This window comes from Pseudonaja textilis, chromosome 6, assembly GCF_049901715.1.
Source record: "Pseudonaja textilis isolate UNSWEBS1 chromosome 6, rPseTex1.2, whole genome shotgun sequence".
Lineage (NCBI taxonomy): Eukaryota > Metazoa > Chordata > Lepidosauria > Squamata > Elapidae > Pseudonaja > Pseudonaja textilis.
Window position 1 is genome coordinate 6392410 of NC_141995.1, and position 17393 is coordinate 6409802.

Below are 17393 nucleotides of genomic sequence, written 5' to 3' on the forward strand. Positions count from 1 at the left end.
TGAAGGAACGGGGTTATGTGTAGCCCTGAGGTCTCCAACCTTGGCAACTTTTAAGACTTGTGGACTTCAACTCCCAGAGTTCCTCAGCCAGCTGTCAGGAATTCTGGGAGTTGAAGTCTACAAGTCTTCAGTCTCCAAGGTTGGACATTCCTGGGCTAGCCTATTGAAAAGGAGTAGGGTAGGGAGGGACATGACTATCATCCAGTACCTGAGGAACCATCACAGAACATGGTCTTCAAAAAATAGACTGGACAATAGTTTGACCACAGTGGTTTAAGGCTCCTGCCTTGACCAGTGGGTTGACTCGGATATCCCTTCCAGGCCTATGGTTTTGTTCTGAATCAGGGGTCTCCAAACTTGACAGCTTTAAAACTTGTGGACTTCAACTCCCAGAATTCCTCCTCCAGTCATGTTAGCTCAGGAATTCTGGGAGTTGAAGTCCACAAGTCTTAAAGATGCCAAGTTTGAAGACCCTCGTTCTAAATCTATAATTTCGCAATTGAGCATCTCATGTGAAAACAGCTCTTCCCTTGAATCTGTTCAGGAGTTCCAGCTGCACGTTGAATCCTGTTCATTTTGGGGGGTTTGCTCTTCCTAAGACACTCTACAATCCGTGTTTTTGCGAGCCAGATGCCACTCTTACTTCAAAAAAAAAAAAAAAAAAGCCAAAGAGCTATGCTGTTTGCAGCCGGAGACAAGAAGCCGGAGTCCTTTTGAGTAAAATCATTTATTTTCATTTCCCATTAGACTCACCCGTCCCTACCACCTTTGCCTGCAAGACCACTAAGCAGTTTGGCACAATTCCCTCCCATGACGATGTCCACTTGCTCGGCCTCTCCGCCAGTCGTGGGCAGCGCCAAGCAGAAGCAGCTGCCCTCTTTAACTCCGGCAGAATTAGCCCTGCGCTGCTCAGCTGCTACTCCCTCAGCCCTCAAACCCAGCCGCCACCACCACACACCCCGCGCCTGCATCTGTGGGTGGCATCGGGGCTTCAAGGGGTCCCGGGATCAGGAGGTTCTTTGGCTGCAGGGAGTCCAGCTGACTTCCTTCCCCACAGTACCTTGGAACTTAGCTGCACAAGGCAGGAACCGACTGCTCTGCGCTAGCCAGAGGCTGTGAGGGAGGTGCCCGTCCTCTGCCTCCTCAGCCCTGCTGCCCAGCAGGCCCAAACAGCCCCAACATTTACCCCTGCAGCAGTTCCAGCTAGCCTGAGGCTTCCTGAGATGCATTGCTGGTGCCCTGCAGGAGAATTCTCCCCCTTCTATCGAACCACCGGCCCCCATCTGTCAGGCAAAAAGTGCAGGCTTCCCCAGCTCGCCTCCCTGATAAAGCTCGCCCGCCTGCCCGCTGGACACGCTGTTCGGGGGTGGGGGAGGGAATGGTGGGTGCTCAGCAAAGGTTTCTGGGCTCCTCTGTTGACTGGCAGGTCTGGCTGAGTTGAAGGCATTGCTGGGGAGGGGGAGGAGCAGTGGCGGGGGGGGGGGTGCTGAAAGCTTCCAGTTATTGCTTGATTTGGCCGCCGTCTCCTTCACTGACAAAGCGCTTCCGGCCCCTGAGGAGGAGGAGGAGAAGGGGAGTTAGAGGCAGGGTAGGATGACCAGCATGTCCCTGGGGGCTGTTCGTATAGGCCAGGCGTTGCCAAACTTTTGGACCTCAGGGACCATCAAACTCATTATTTTAAATCCCGTGGACCACTAATGTGAATTTTGACTAGCGGGGCTTGCTAACGTTGGTGGGAGTGTGAGGGAGATCTCTCTCTCTCTCTCTCACACACACACACACACACCCCTTTCACACACACTCAACCCCTCCAAGGCAGCCACATTCCTAGCCTGCTTTTGAGCTCTGTTCTTGGGGGGGCGGAGAGACTTTTGTCTTCATGCAAGGAAAGCAGCAGAAGCAGCAGCCGTTTTTCTTTCCCTCCCCCCACAAACTCCACCAGAAAGGAGTCTTTGCGCAGCCTCTGGGAGCAGGATGCCTTTGCGTGCAGCCAAAAGCAGAAGAAGAAAGAAGCAGAAGTAACACCCCAGTGGCCAGGCAAGTTCCCACCCCCCCACCCCCCTCCGCCCTTTCCCCGCTCCCCTCACTACCTCGTGTTTTCCTAATGCGACACGAGCCTTGTGTTCCCACAGGCCACGTGGGCAGCGCAGCCTTGTGTTCGTCCGCAGCCTGGATTAATTGCTTTGGGGAGAGTGCTTTGGGGGTGACACTTCTCTGCGGACCACCAACATTTTCTCACGGAACACCAGTGGGCCGCAACCCACCGGTTGGTGACCACCGGTACAGACCACCTGATCTTCTCGTCCCAACCTGCTGCCTCTTGGGCCCTCAAGCGTGAGGAACAGCCCTCAAGGAGGAACCTCTGGACACAACACCTTTCTAAGGTAGCCATTTGGGGTGCGGGTGGGAAGGTCAGTCCTTCTCTGAAGCCAACAAGGTGTCGTTGTCTCCCCACCCACCCGCTTGGGTGGGACCTACCGGGCAGGGCAGGTCTCTCTCAGCTGCCTGGTGATGACACCCTCCTCGAAGCAGAGGTCCACCATCCGCTCGAGGATGCTGTGAGCCAGCGGCACGTCCAAACTGATGTCTCCAAGCTCATCGTAGACCCGCTGGAAGCCCTGAGAGAGGAGGAGGGAGAGAGAGAGAGAGAGAGAGAGAGAGAAGTGGGGGGGGGGGAGGCGCTTGCTGCAGGCGGGAGCCAATGCCAGCTCCCTCTACGGCCCTGCAGGGTGGAGCCCCTCCGGGCCTTACCCGGTTCATCTGATCCAAGGTCACCAGCCCTGTCTGCCACAGCACTTTCAGCAGCTTCACCATCATGGCGACAGCCGTATCTCCCGAAGACTCCATCACCATCACCACAGCCTGGCACAAACACCCCCGGGGGGCGGGGAGAAGCACCATGAGCACCCAGCGAGAGTGGGCAAGGCAGGGGTTTCCGAGGGCAGCCAAACAGGCCCAGGATGCCAAGGGGGCCAGAGCTCCCTGTCCTGGGCCGGGCAAGCCTGATCGTGGCCTGTTCCCTTCCCACCAGCTCCAGCAGAGCTCCCGCCCCCCCTTCTTTACCTCATAGACAAGCTCATGGTGGAAGTGGGGCACCTCGAGTTGACGCAGGCAGCGCTCGGCCTCGGACACCTCTCCGGAGAGCAGGTATTCACGCAGGAGGAGGTTCATCTGCGGGAAGGGGAGTTGTGGGGGTCTGCAGTCCAGTCAGGCCTCTGGTGCAGCTGCTCAAGACTTTTTGGAGGGCGGAAGAGCTCTGCGCCAGGACCTCCCCGCCCCGGGGGTGTGTGGATGGGTTCTGCCTTCAGGATCTGACTGCTGGTGTCTCACAGCTCCCTCCTCCCTTTACAGTTCCTGTGTCTAAACCTCATCCCCACCCCCACTTCACAGCACACCGCCCAGTCCCTCCTGAGGTCCCCAAGGCCCTTCTAGCTTCCCCCGCTCCTTTATTCTACGGATCTGAGCAGTCCTTCCTAGGCAGAGAGCTGCTCTGTGTTTCCCCGGTGCATTTTAATATGTCTTCTAAACTGCGCCAACTGGAATTCATTAACTTAAGATTAACGGTTGCTGGAATTGGTTCCTTCTTCTCCTGCAGCAGCTTTGGGTGCTTGCTTCCCTCCAGCAGACCCCGGCACGGAGCAGCCTCCCTCTCTCCCTCCCTCTGCATGCTTGGCCCCAAAGACATCCCTCGGTCAGTCGCCCCATCTCCAACCCCATGCATCCGGGCAGACGGCCGAGCATCCAAGGGCCGCTCAAGAACTGCCGGAGGGGCAGTAGAGGGCAGACCGAGCGCCCCCCACCCCACTTCCAGCTCTTCACCTCCTTGATCAGGTGCTTGACTGGCCTCTGGCCGCCCCCCACGCCCCACACGTTGTCCAGCCGGTTGACGTCTCGCTTGATGCGCAGCAGGACGGCAGCACAATCCAGGGCAGCCCTGCAGGGAGAGGAAACGCGTATCCAGCAACTGTGTTTCTCTCTCACACACACTCCCTGTTAGCCCGGGGTGGCCCTCCCTCTCCCCCAGGGCATGGCATGCACCAGGCTGGCCCTCTCACCGTGCATGCTCACAGTCCACGCGCCCCTTGTAGCGCTCGAGGAAGTTGAGGGGGAGCGCATGGTCAGCCACAGCCCGGGCGATGAACTGACCCAGCATCTGCACAGGCAAGACAAGGGAGGCCACAAGGTCAGGGGCCACGGTGTCCAGAAGAGAAAAGCACCTCCCCTTTCCCCTCCTTCCTGGGCAGGACTGACCTGGGGTGCCTCGGGCGTGTCCAGAATCAGCTCGGGGAGGTCGTGCAGCATCCCGTCGAAAGCAGCCGCGATGTCCTCGGCACTCAGCACCTTCCCCACCAAGTCCGAGAGCAGGCGGGAGGTCAGCTCCCGGTGGCTGGCCTTCCCCTCCAGAGAGAGAACCACGGCCAGCGAGGACACGGTTGCCTTGTGGCCCCCCAAGTTCAGGTTCCGAAGGAGCTCCTGGCGAAGGAGGGAAAAGGGGCAGCAGGTGAGAGCTATGCCTCCGACAGTTGAGGTGCGGCCTTCGTGCAGGCAGTAAACAAGCAGCGTCTCTGCTGCCTGGAGAAGCCCTGAGAAGCATGGGATGAGACCCCAGAGCCCACCCCATGCTTCCCAGGGCTTCTCCAGGCAGCAGAGACGCTGCTTGTTTACTTGCCTGCACGAAGGGCTTAAACCTTAAAGGCAAGATTGTCTTCAAAGATAATCACATGGTTTAAAAGGCCTGTACAACGCAGAGGTACCCATTCCAATAAAAGGCCAAAATACACAGCAGGTCAAACTGCTCCAGAGAAGGTGACCCAATTAAATAAACCATCTATGTTAAAACTTCTATTACATTTTCAACGTAAAAAAAAGAACTTAACTTTTAAAAAGAAACCAGTCAGCTTTTCATGAAGCTTTAACTTCATCTGTCCCTATATAACTGTCTGGTTTGGTTCTGCAACCCAACAGGACAGACACAGACTTCAGAGAGTAATTAGGACTGCAGAAAAAACAATTACTGCCAACCCCCTATCCATGGAGGACCTGTATCCTGCAGTCAAAAAGAGGGCTGTGAAAATATCTACAGACCCCTCACATCCCGGACATAAACTGTTTCAACCTCTATCCTTAAAACCATGCACAACAGAACAACTAGACACAAGGACAGTTTTTTCCCGAACGCCATCACTCTGCTAAACAAATAATTCCCTCAACACTGTCCAACTATTTACAAAGTCTGCATTACTATTACTATTAATCTTCTCATCCTCCTTATCACCCATCCCCTCCCACTTGTGTATGACTGTAATTTTGTCGCTTGCATCCTAACAATTTTTATTGTTTCCTAGTATGATTTGATTCCTTATGACTATTATTAAGTCATGTACCTGATGATTCTTGACTCTTGACGAATGTCACTTTCCTTTTATGTACACTGAGAGCATTTGCACCAAGACCAAGCAAAACTGGCCGAGGAACTCTGGGAGTTGAAGTCGACAAGTCTTAAAGTTGCTACGGTTGGAGACCCCTGGTCCAGAGGCTCCCTCTTGCAAGGGGGGTGAGGTGTTCCCTGCCTGGAAGTACTGGGGGGTGGATTCCACTCTTTGCTAAGACTCACCACGACTTCCAGGGTGTCTCCATGCTCAAAATATTCCAGCACCATCGGCTGCACCGTCTTCTCCAGCTCCTCTTCCTCCAGCTCAGGCACTACCGTGGCATAGACAGTCTTCCCCTAAAAAAAAAAAAAAGGTCCAGTGGCCATTAAAGCCCCCCCAACTTCCTGGGCTTCCTCTCCGGCTCCTCCTCAGCCAGGGAGCCCATTCCTCAGACCAGGCCCTGGGGGAAGCTGCTGGGCCATTGCCACGGCCCAAGTCTGCTTCAGCTCGGACCGCCAGGAGGAGAGGCTGGGAGCACCAAGCCTGCTGAAGAACTAAGAGGCAAGTAGGGGGGTCTCCCCCCTTCCGATTAAAGGGACCCCACAAGGCAGTGCCTTTTCCAGGCAGGCCAAGGGTGGGGGGGGCTCAGGAAGGAGGAGGAGGATTTGGGATGGGGGTGAAGGCCGACTGGGCCTTCTTGTTCCTTTCACCCGCTCAGCTGGGACTTCCAAGCTTTGCCTGGGAGCCTTCAGGCCTTCAGCCCAGCCACCCCAGGTGGTACCTGTGCAGCCTCGTCGTAGTTGGGGTCGCGGGCATCCGGCTCCTGGTAGCTGTAGACCACCCCAGGCGCTCCCCAGACGCCTTTGCCCCCTGCCCCGCCTGGAAAGAGGGAGGGGGCTGTCAGGCCTGCTCCCCCGGGCAGCGCCGCCCCCAGAGCTCCAGGGCCGCCCCCGGCGAACAGGCCCGGCGGCCGCCCTACCTTTCTTGGGCAGGCCGCGGCCCTTCCCCATGCGGGACTTGCGGTCGTGGTTCTTGCCCTTCGGGCTGCTGGGCTCCGGCTCCGAGGGCTCGCCCTTTTCCGGGAGGGCTTCCCGGTGGGAATCGCGGGAGGAGGTCCGCCGCAGCCGCCGCTTCCCCTTGGCCTTCAGCCGGGCGTCGTGCAGCGCCTTCTCCTGCAGGCTCCACGGCTGCGCCTCTCCCTCGATCCCTTCCTCCAGCTCCTCGGCCAGCGCATCGTCCTCCTCCGCCTCGCCGCCCGCGCGACCCGGGACCTGGGGGGGGCAAGCAAGGCGTCACGGTGCCGCGGGGAAGCTCCCGGGGGCCGGGCGGGGCCGGGCGGGAGGCCGGCGCTCGCCTTCTGGGCCCGCCGCGGGGAATCGGGGGCCCGCCGGGCAGCCCCTGGGCGGGACGGAGCAGGCCGGGTCCCGCCTCCCTGCCGCGCCCGCGGAGTTCCGGCCTGGCTCGGCGCCCGGGGATGGGGGGAGGGGACGGCCAGGAGGGCGGCCAATGGCAGCGCCGCGGCCGGGGAGCCGCCCCCGCCCGGACGGGCCCAATGCGCGGGGTGGGGCCGCGGGTACTTGCCGGCGGGAAGGGCCCGCTGTCGCCCCGTAGCAGCTCCCCCGAGTTGGTCGGGATGGCCGAGGCCGACACGAGGCGCGCGAGAGAGGCCATCCAGCCAACCGCCACCGCCCCGCCCCGCCCCGCTCAAGCCCTGCTGCCGCCGCGCCGGAAGGGCGCCCGGAAGAGGCGGGGCCGGCGGCCGCCGAGGCTGCCGGACCTCGTAGTCCGGCCAGCGTGGCGCTTTCCCGCGGGGGAGCTTCTCGGGCCGTGGCTGCCCCGAGAAGCCGCTCTCGCTGCGGGGGCTCCTTGGCCTCAGATGGGTGGGGGCGCTCCGCCGGTTGCGGCCTGGCCCGGTTGCGGCACAGCCCTTTTCCCAGTCTGCGTCGTCCACTGTTTTTTTCCCTTCAAGAGGCAACTGGACCTTTTTTTTTTTTCCCTTGAGGGCGTTTTGCTTCTCATCCAAGAAGCTTCTTCGGTTCTTCAGGCAGAAGGCCAAGGGCTTTTGAAGGACTCGAACCCCCGCAATTCCCCGCAGCCAGCCATGGGGGAAGCCTGGTGGGCAGCGCTCGAGACCCCCAACCTCCCCACGGCAGCTTTTCTCCACGGGAGGGTCAGGAAAGCGGGGCCGCTTCGTCCGGCCACCATCTCCGGTTTCTTCACGGGCTTCGCTCCCTCGCCCTCCCTTAATGGCATTAATGGTGAATGCTCCAACACTGGAATTTTTTAAAAAAATATATTGGATAACCATTTGTCTGAAGCTGTATAGGGTTTCCTGCCTAAGCAGAGGGTTGGACTAGAAGACCTCTTAGGTCTCTTCCAACTCTGCTATTCTATTATGGGCCGCAGGCAAACCAGAATTTACTGGGGGCGCCAAGACAACTATTCACAGGAATAAACAGGTAAATGGTTGATAAAATTAAACATATTTGCATATACGTATCACATATTTATATGATACAAGGTGCATTGAAGGGTTAACAATACCTTACTTGAAGTGCTGCCAACTGCTAAAGTCCCAATTAGTCTTTCCAAAACCAGAGAACAAATTCACCATGGAGCTTTCAGAGTCCAAACCAATCAGAGTGAATGAGGTTGCTTCCTGCAAAGGTTTTTTCACCTTTTCCTGTCTTTTATACCTTATGGGAGGGGCAATCACCTCCTAGCCTTACTCCCGAGTCACCCGTTCTAGCAGCTCTGTGCACATGCACACTGGGAACAAGCTCCCCTTGTTCCTCGGCCTCACTGCTGCCAGATTCTAAAAGCTCTGGTGTCGCCACATAACTCCCAGATGGTCCTGGCTCCATCTCTGTATCGGATGCAGGACCCTCATCTGAGTCCTCCCCAGACTCCCGGACTGGTCCCTGTTCTTCCCCACTGTCCGATTCCACTGCCGTCTGCACAGGCTGCTGGCAAACTACAACAGGTAGCCTTGCCACGTTCAGTCTTGCTGGATCAACTTCTATCAATAATATTCAGGAAATTTACTAGGTTCAGACTCAGATTGAATAGGGCTGCAATTGCAGCGCATACATTTAACCCATGTTCTGTGTCTGCACGTTGCACCAAACCATAAACTAACCATAGGCTTGTGAGAAACAGGAGTTGTATTGTTACAGAACTGTAAGAGGTCATGTTGGGCTGTGAACAAAATACATTGTATATCTTCCTAATCTCATGAGCTAGGCTGAATCTCGAGAATTGTGTGTAGGAGCTAAGATTAGAGGCCTTTGCTGTGCCAGAAGCCAGTCATAACAAGAATTTACTGATATGATAGTTACTCTAGAGACAACCCGCTAGGAACTAGGACCATAAAAGGAAATTTATAAGTAAAGGGAGGGGAAGATGGAATTAGAGAAGTAATCAGGAGTTGAAATAATGTATTCATTTTAGACACTTTGGATAGAGTGTTGTGGCATCACTAAGAGGACGTGGGAGGTAAATTTGGGCTAGGGAATATAAGGCAAATGTATTGATGTGTGTGCATGGTCCACCCGCTTTGCAAAATGAAGAACAAAATTACCATTGTCTTCTCTTGGAAGTTTTGGCTGCTGATTGCTTATTTCCAAACAAACAATGAATCTAGGATTCAAATAATTTAACCGGTTCTCTGCCCTAATAATTGGCTGGATGGGCATGGCCAGGGGTGTGACAGACACTGCACCCCCCTGGGAGCAAAAATAGGCCACGGGGGTCCATGCCACACACACCCGTGCCCCACTTTGGGCCTAGTAAGCCTCCCTGCAGCCTCCTGGGAGCAGACACAGGCCGCAGAGGGGCTGTGCCGCACCCTACCCCCGCATGCCCCATTTTGGGCCTAGTAAGCCTCCCTACACTTACCTAGGAGCCAAAACGGGGACTCCTGGAAGGGGCGTGGCGGGGCCACCCAGAGGTGGTATTTGCTGCTTCTCTGAACCAGTCAAAATTTCCGCTACCAGTCCGCCAGAACCGGCTGAATTCCAACCTCTGAACGAATCCCACAGGCTGACTTCATATAACAAAATCAGCCGGGAAAATAAACCCCCACCAGATTTCCCCGGGGAGAGAGATACTATAGAACAAACCACCTTGGGAAGCTGTGAGGTATATAATGGCCTTTATTTCTTTTAGCCTTTCGTCTTTCACACGAGATGAATGTAGAAATCAGCAATCCGCTTCTGCCTGGCCAAGGCCTCCAAAAATGTGTCCCTGACAACCAGCCCCTGGAGCCTTCGGGGCAGGAAGGGGCTTCCCTAAGTCCCCCACCCCGCTCCCGAGGATCGGGACACCTGCCTGGGCTGGCGCCTGCCTCCTCCAGCAACCCAGCGAGAGCGTAGAGACAAACTGCGGCCAAAAACTTCAAAAAGACCAGCAGCCACCCAGGGCTTTCTGATGTCCGAGTGGCAACAGCTTTTGTTAAGGCCTCAAGAGGTTGGATAGTCAGACGCCGAGGGGCCAAAGCGAGGAAAGGATGTTGAGGGTTGAGGACAAATGGCGCACCTTCAGGTCCCTGCCTGAGGAGAGAGAGCCTGGCCTCACAGAAGCCAAAACAGGGACCAAGGACGTAGCATCTGCCTGTCTCTTTCAAAGCAGGCTGGGCAGGCGATGGAGGTGGCCAGGGCTTTGATTCACCTGTGCAGGCCTCCTCTTCCCCCACCTCCCAAACACCCCAAGAAATGCCCCAATTGCACTTACTAGCACCCCAGTCCCAGGTGCCCCCTAAAGGGGAGTGGGTAACAGAACCAAGAGGATGGGGGGGAAAAGGGGGGTCCTGCAGGAACAGCCCCTTACCTGACTTCCTGCTCTGCTTGAGAACCAGACCAGTTGACCCCACTGTGCACCACGGCCCAGCCGAGCCTCCCTTGTCCTGAATAAGGCTCAGCCAGGACGAGGAATGGCTCCAAGTCAGAGCAAGAGGCTGCTTCCTGTGGCTCCTATACCAAATCGGGGTTGCCCATTGCTGGGGGGCAGGGGGGGCTGTTGCAGAATGTTGCCAAGCCAAGGAAGGCCTTTGTGGGATTGGGCTCCTTCCCACCCGCCCCAGCCCCCAGCCCCCACTACTAGGGTGGCCGGAAGGCCCAGCAGCTCAGAAGGAGGGAGGGCAGGCCGAGATCAGGGTCTGGAGGCCCAGTGGGATCAAGCCTCCGAGGGGTGGTCCATGCAGGAGAGGGCGGGCATCCTCCAGCGGCGGGCCCCGTGCAGCCGCAGCGCCAGCCACTCCTGCTGGGCCAGGCTCAGGTAGGTCTCGGAGCTTGTGCCACCTCCCGGGGCACGGCTCAGCAAGTCAGCCGCCCAGCTCTCTGGCCCAGCTCGAGCACGGACGGGCAGCCCTTCCAGGTGTTCCAGGTTGCTCAGACTGCCTGGGCTGCCATGCCAGGACCGCATCCCATCACGTGAGCCTGGAGAGCAGAGGAAGAGGTGGCGGGGAGGACTCAGCTCAGAGGCAGCAGGACAAAGGGCACCAACCCTGGCAGGCATGGAGTGGTGGGCACTTAAGGAGTCCTTGCACCGGGACGCCTGGTCCCACACAAGGGAGGTTCCAAATCCCAGCCTTCGACCACTCCACTCTAGCCAAGCGAGCGCCCCCTTCCACAGGGCCATGCGGATGAGAAGGAGGGGCCCACCCCCACAGCTCTGCCTCTCTCCCACCCCTGGCATCACTCACAGCACTTTTGCAGGGCGTCCCAGCTGCAGGAGGACAAGGTGCCCTTGCTGGGCTGCTGGAGGAGGCAAGCAACGGCGTTGTCCGTTTGCTGGAAGGCCCGGAGAGAGGAAACCAGCTGCTTCACCTCGGCGGGCAGCTCGTACTCCTCCGACTGCAGGGTTTCCCGCACCAGGTCGAAGTCCCGCTTCAGCTGCAGGGCTCCCTGGAGGCTGAAAGGGGTCAGTCGGCAAAGGGCCCGACTGGCCGGCCCAGCCTGAGGCCCCTCTGGCAGGGGCCAACTCACCTGAACTTGATCTTCTGGGCCAGGATGTGCTCCATCCAGACTTCCAGGAAGGCCGTTGTGACCCGGCTGAGGACCAGAGCCTGGGAATCCTGGGAAAGCCACCGGACACCTTGCAGGACCGGCGCTAGGATGGCTTGGGCCGCAGCCTGGGCATACTTGCTGCCAGCGGAGGGTGGTTCTGCAAGGGCGGGGCAGGGGAGGACAGAGCGACAGTCAGAGGTGGGCAAGGGCTGCTGCCCCTCTTCAGTACCCTGCCTCCCCCTCCCCCACAGCCTCTTGGGGTGGTCTGCAACCCCCGTCCTCCCCCCACCACTGTTTGAAGGAGAAGCGCACATGCCAGGAGGTTCACACCCTCCTGCCAGCTCAGAGGAACAGGCTTGGCCAGCCTGAGTGAACCGCCAGTGCCTGTCCTTGCAAGGAGGGGGCCTGGCCCTCTGCCACCTCCACCCCCCTTCCCGCGTACCTGCCTGCAGGGCAAGGCGCCAGTATTTGCCAAGCGGCATGGCCTGTCCAAAGACCTCGGCTGACACGCGTCTGCAGTCCAGACAAAACAACTCCAGCACGTCATTGGCAAAAAGCTGTGGGTGAGAAAAAGGTGCCATGTGCAGCCTCTCATGCCCCTAATCCGCCCCGCCCCTAGATTACACACGGATCACGGTTGCTGTGCCGTGAATTACAAGGTTGACGACGCTGGTTACCGGGGACGGGAGGGCACTCTCATTCTGGCCAACCAGAGGAGCCGAAGATGCCATCGGATTAAGGGCATCTCCGGAGGCCCTTCGCCCACAAATAACTATGTGAAGCAGACCCTGCTAGGCAGACTGCCCCTCTGCTGCCCTGAAGAAGAGGAGAGGTTGGACGGGAGCAACGTGGAGTTTCTGACTCCGCCAAAATAGCGGAGACTCGTTCAAGCAATGGAGACCCGAGCTGACTTTCAAGCATCCTTGTGGGCCTGCTAGGGCGTCCTAGGACCAGGGTTCTTGCACAACAGGGTGGGGAAGCCTATGGCGGCATCTCCTGACCTTGTTGGACTCCTCAATAGCCCTAGTAGCCTTGTTCGACAGCCTTCCTGGGCCACGGGCTCCTCGCCCCGGCTCTGCCAGGCCCAAGGCTTACTTGGATGCTGGTAGTTGCCGAATGGACTCGCAGGCTCAGTTCCCGCTCCCGATGAAAGGCCAAAGGGCTCTGCTTCCACCTGTCCTCCAAGAAGGCCCTGCTCACCAGCACCAACATCTTCCTGGCTTCCGTTTTCAGCAGCTGCAAGGAAAAAAAAAAAAGGCTTCTGTCCTTGCAGGTGACAACAAGGAGCTTCCTTTGGGGCGCCCAGGCAGCCTTCTCGTCTCAACCCCCAGAACCCCCGCTCCACTTCTTCAGGGACCCTTGCATGGCAAGGCCCAACAACAACCCCTGCCTTTGAGACGATGAGTTCTGGAAGGCCTTCTTTCCAGGCTCCGTTGGATACGATACAAACCAAGGGAGACGGAGGCTGACTGCTTGTGTCAGCTCCAGGCCAGGAGGGCTCGGGTTCAAGGTGCTTGCCTGCAAATCCCCTTGGGCCACAAGAAGGAATTGGCTGAGGGACCAGGAGGCCAAGTACTGGTAGGCTTTGCTCATGGTCCAGTAGGAAGAGGCATGGCAGGTAGCCACCGCGAGGGAAAGCAGGCACAGGTGGAGGCTGGCAAGGACCAGGCGCTGCCCTGGGAAAGAAGAACCAGCTCAGCTGGCAAAGAGCCCACCCACCCACTCACCCCGCTTGCCTCCCCTCAGCAGCAAGGCCAGGAACAAGCTGAAAGGCCTACCTGGGCCACCATGGAAAGGCTGCCTCTCCAGGCATCTCATGCAGAAGGCCAGGAGCAGGAAGAGGCTCTGCAAAACTTTCCCTGTCTGGCTGCAGGCCACAGTCGTGGGCTTGGGCAAGCACCTGTCCACAAGGCTGGTACCCAGAGCATGGCAGAACCCTGGGCCGAGAGGGGGTCAGGATGCAGGTCTCCCTGCCTCAGTCACCCGGGTGGCTCCCAAACAGGGTGGGAATTGAGCCATCCCAAGCCCAGAGGGCCCACAGCCCCCCCTCCTGACGAGGACCCTACCTGGGTCCCATTGCCACAGGGCATCACGCCTGAGCAGGCGAAGGGCCACGTCCTTCAGTTCCTCCGCAGCCTCTGCAGGCAGGCAAGCTAGAGAAAGAGACATTCCCGGGGGTTTCAGTCTCGCAGGAGGCAAAGCCTCGGCTCAAAAGACGACAGAAGCCACTTCATGGGGCAGGTGGAAAGTCTGAGAGCAGGCAAGGTTGGGACCAGAGGTGGGATTCAGCCAGTTCTGACCAGTGCTGGAGAACCGGTAGAGGAAATTTTGAATAGTTCAGAGAACCGGCCAATGCCACCGCTGACTGTCCCCGCCAACCCCATCTCTTCTCCGCCTCCCATTGAGTCCCAGCTGACTGGCTGGGTCTTTTTTGGTAGCCCTGCAACAGGAGAATGGGGCTGGAAAGCAGGTGAGTGGGGTGGGGTGGGGAGGGAAGGGAAGGGGGATTTTGCAGTATCCTTCCCCTGCCACGCCCACCAAGCCACGCCCACAGAACCGGTAGTAGAAAAATCTGAATCCCACCACTGGTTTTGAGTGTCACGTACCGAGCAAGGCCAAAATCCCCTCAAGAGAGAAAAAAAAATCCCACAAAATAAGTCCACTGGCAAGAAAAAAAATCCCTCCAGAAAATGGGAACCCTGCTGCCCACGCTATATTTCTTACGCGGTCCGAATTCTTGAAGGTCCAACCTTCACCTGGCCAGGTCAGACCTCAGAGGGCAGAGCCAGGGCCCAAGGAGGCATTTCAAGGTCCTGCAGAAACCTCCGGAGCTGCCTACATCTGACCACCACCATCCCGCCGACCCGGCCAGCACCCGGCACTCTTCCCTGCCCTCCCCCCACCCCCCCCGTGCCTGACCTACCCTCCACCAGACTGTTGGTCACCCGCTGGCCCAGGGCAGCCCCGGCTCCCCTCTGACACTCAGCCTGGTTCGCTTGGAGCTCCAGCTGGCGCACCCAGGAGGTCGACGCCACTTTCCAGAAGAGGGGTCGGTATTCAGTGCAGAGCATTGCAGCTGCTTCGGCGAAGGAGGCATCCAGCCGATCAGAAGACTTCCAGCTGGGCAGTGGGGTAGGGGCCAGGCCCTGGGCTGCACCGGGGGTCCCCTGGGGTTGGTCCTGCTTGGGCCGGTGCAGGAGGCGATGCTTCAGGCCACCAGTGGACGCAAGCAATCCTGGCAGCAGCTCCATGACCGCCTCCTCTTCCTCTCGGCACAAGGCCTGCAGGTGTGCAGGGAGATCCTCGCCCGCCCCGGAAGCGTCAGCGGCTGTGGGCCTCGGGTCGCTGGTCCCTGCCTGCTGCCAAGGCAGCAGCAGAGCCAGCCTGTCACCAGCCAGGCGTCCTCTTTCGGCAGCCAAGACGGCCAGCACCCTCTCCACAGAGAAAGCCTGTACCCCCTGTTGCCCTGGAGCTCCAGGCCCCGGCTTGGCTCCCTGCAGGCCCCACTCACTCAGCCCCTGGTTATAGCTCTCCAGGCCCCGGAAGGCCTCTGAGAGCAGAGGGAGTGGCCCACAGGCCCAGTGCTGCAGAACAGCCTCTAAGCATCTCTCCAGCAGGCAGAGCGCCTGCAGAGCCAGCAGCCCGAGGGACCGCTTCATGCGCTGCACCGCCTCAGGCTGCCGAAGCAGCAGGGGCCTCAGCCAGGGGTCCTTGCGCAGGTGGCACTGCAGGCAGCCCCAATGAGAGGTGTGCACCCGCAGCTCCTGGCAGAGTCCCCGCAGCAGCCAGGCCCCGTCAGAGCTCTGCCTGCCAGCAGGCGCCACAAAACGTCGCTCGGCTTCCATCAAGCGGCGCACAAAGTCCGAAGCCGCCTTCAGGCGCCGGCAGTAGTGGCGAGCCAGGCACAAGCAATGTTGTTGCTGCAGGAGGCCCTCCACTGTCTTGCGCTGACGGGCCACATTGCCCCACCTGGCCCAGTAGAAGAAAGTACCCCTGGCCGGGTCTTGGAGGCCTGGTGTGCGGAGCCTGGAGCTCATCCCCAGGTAGGCGTTGTCCGCTTGGGCAAGGCAGGGCAGGCCACCGGGCACCTCCTCCTCCTCCTCCTGAGCTGGGCTGCCAGGCTGAGCCAGAGGCAGGGGATGCTGGCTTGGGTGCACATGGGCGGGGAAAGGCACTTCAGCCCCCGGGAAAGGTCCGGCGATCTCTGCCCACAAACCCGACCCTGTGGAGAGAACAAGGGGTGCTTACAGCCCCTCCTGGGGTTTCCCACCCCCTCCCCACCACAAAGCAGCTGCTTTCAAGACCCCGCACCCTCCGACCCGCCTCTCCCCGACTGTTGATGCTCTGGCCGGGGGTCTGCAGGGAAGGCCTCCCGGACAAGCAGTCTTCCCGGCGGGGGAGCCAAAGGAGAAAACAACGGGAGCCCCGGGGCAGCAGAGACCCCCCACCCCGAAGGCGGCCAAGGCAACCCGCGCCGGGGCTCTTCCAGAAGGCGGAAGGGTCCCCGCCGCGCTTCCAGCCGGAGGTTTCTGACCGGCGGCGTCGGAGCCAGCGGAGACCGGCGCGCAGCCCCCGCCGCTTCCCCACCTCGGCCTACCTACCAGGCTCGGGGTCCCGCCAATGCTCCATAGTCCGGCGTCCTCTTCCGCGGGGGCTCCGGGGAGAGATGGGAGGCGCTGGGGAGGCCCCGAGGGGCTGGGAGATGCCCCTTCGGCCGGAGGAGCCGGGAGCGCCGTTGCCGGGGGTGGGGTGGGGCTCGGCTCCAGGGGCGGGGCGGCCGGCAGTCACGTGGCGGAGAGCCGGGCCAAGGCGAGCCGAGCCGGGCGCGGCCAGCGGGAGGCTCCCCCTCCACCCTATGTGGGGGCCGGAGGGTGGCCTGGGTCAGCACGGATGAACGAACCCCCGCCTGGCGGCCCGGGTGCTGCTTGGCTGGTTTTCCGGGAGGTTTCGTAGCTTCTGCGTTTTAGAGCAGGGGGTTCCCCAAACTTGGCCGCTTTAAGACTGGTGGACTTCCACTCCCAGAATTCCTCCCCCTGTCATGTTAGCTCAGGAATTCTGGGAGTGGAAGTCCACCAGTCTTAAAGCGGCCAAGTTTTGAGACCTCTGTAGATTTTATTGTTGCCTTTCGTGCCCCGAGAGAAAGTTTCAAACTGGAGTTGCGGGGCGTCCAGCCAGGGTGCAGAACCAGGGAGCCCCCGTTAAAAGCAGCAGAAGCTCCCTCCTGCCCCCATGTAGTCCGAAGAACCTGCAGCCACCTTGCTCATCTTACATCAGGGGTCTTCAAACTTGACAGCTTTAAAACTTGTTGACTTCAACTCCCATAATTCCTCCGGTCATGTTAGCTCAGGAATTATGGGAGCTGAAGTCCACAAGTCTTAAAGCTGTCAAGTTTGAAGACCCTTATGATAGACAGACAGACTGACACAGACAGATGGATGGATGGACAATAGACAGACAGACAGGTATAGATGATAGATCAAGGGTCTTCAAACTTGGCAGTTTTAAGACTTGTGGACTTCAACTCCCAGAATTCCCGAGCTAACATGACTGGAGGAGGAATTCTGGGAGTTGAAGTCCACAAGTCTTAAAACTGCCAAGTTTGAAGACTCTTGTCTTACATGTTTAAGCCGCTCATGTTCCCAAGCATGCCGCTTCCTCCCATCTCCCCTCCATCCACTCCCCTTGTGCCCCCATTCCCTTCCCCACCGCTGCAAGAGCAGCAGCATCTCATGCCTGGTGCAACCCCCCCCCCCACCCCGAATGTGGTGCCAACTGCAGAACGCATTGGGGGGAAAAACACCCTTGCTCCTTGCAGTGGAAGCCCCTCGGGCAGACACCAGGGGCTCATTCCACCCGCTCGTTCCCCTGGTTTTCCTGCTGGCGGCCGAATGGGTCAGGGAAGCTCTCCCTCGCAAGCCCCTGATCCAGTTTGCTAGGCAGAGCCTTTCAATTAGGAAAGGCCCCGATCCGCCCTTCGGCTCAGTAGTCTCCAAACTTTGGCACTTTGAGACATGTG

At 58.9% G+C, this 17393-nt stretch overlaps 2 protein-coding genes across 2 annotated transcripts; both read right to left on the reverse strand.

The window, feature by feature from the left end:
• Positions 1 to 711: 711 nt before the first annotated feature.
• On the reverse strand, positions 712 to 7069 carry LOC113447139 (programmed cell death protein 4-like). Its single transcript, XM_026717163.2, has 11 exons — positions 6954 to 7069; positions 6352 to 6643; positions 6154 to 6251; positions 5615 to 5728; positions 4252 to 4473; positions 4056 to 4153; positions 3820 to 3934; positions 3064 to 3171; positions 2752 to 2862; positions 2479 to 2618; positions 712 to 1552 (listed from the first exon to the last, which is right to left on the reverse strand). The coding sequence occupies exons 1-11, from the start codon at positions 7041 to 7043 to the stop codon at positions 1501 to 1503; spliced, it is 1440 nt and encodes a 479-aa protein (XP_026572948.1). The 5' UTR covers positions 7044 to 7069; the 3' UTR covers positions 712 to 1500.
• Positions 7070 to 9508: 2439 nt separating this feature from the next.
• On the reverse strand, positions 9509 to 17024 carry CCDC142 (coiled-coil domain containing 142). Its single transcript, XM_026717147.2, has 11 exons — positions 16996 to 17024; positions 15979 to 16253; positions 14301 to 15599; positions 13444 to 13530; positions 13156 to 13314; positions 12896 to 13053; positions 12473 to 12613; positions 11820 to 11934; positions 11357 to 11534; positions 11074 to 11282; positions 9509 to 10807 (listed from the first exon to the last, which is right to left on the reverse strand). The coding sequence occupies exons 1-11, from the start codon at positions 17022 to 17024 to the stop codon at positions 10545 to 10547; spliced, it is 2913 nt and encodes a 970-aa protein (XP_026572932.2). The 3' UTR covers positions 9509 to 10544.
• Positions 17025 to 17393: the final 369 nt, after the last annotated feature.

What these genes read in the sequence shown, in the direction of transcription:
- LOC113447139 (XM_026717163.2), bottom strand. Translation starts at nt 7,043, where the DNA reads ATGGCCTCTCTCGCGCGCCTCGTGTCGGCCTCGGCCATCCCGACCAAC. An exon ending in ACAGCGGGCCCTTCCCGCCG is followed by an intron (nt 6,644 to 6,953) that starts GCAAGTACCCGC and finishes TGCCCCCCCCAG; the next exon opens with GTCCCGGGTCGCGCGGGCGG. An exon ending in CCGCGGCCTGCCCAAGAAAG is followed by an intron (nt 6,252 to 6,351) that starts GTAGGGCGGCCG and finishes CCCTCTTTCCAG; the next exon opens with GCGGGGCAGGGGGCAAAGGC.
- CCDC142 (XM_026717147.2), bottom strand. Translation starts at nt 17,024, where the DNA reads ATGCTTGGGAACATGAGCGGCTTAAACAT. An exon ending in TGGCCCAAGGGGATTTGCAG is followed by an intron (nt 12,614 to 12,895) that starts GCAAGCACCTTG and finishes TTTTCCTTGCAG; the next exon opens with CTGCTGAAAACGGAAGCCAG. An exon ending in GCCCAGAAGATCAAGTTCAG is followed by an intron (nt 11,283 to 11,356) that starts GTGAGTTGGCCC and finishes GACCCCTTTCAG; the next exon opens with CCTCCAGGGAGCCCTGCAGC.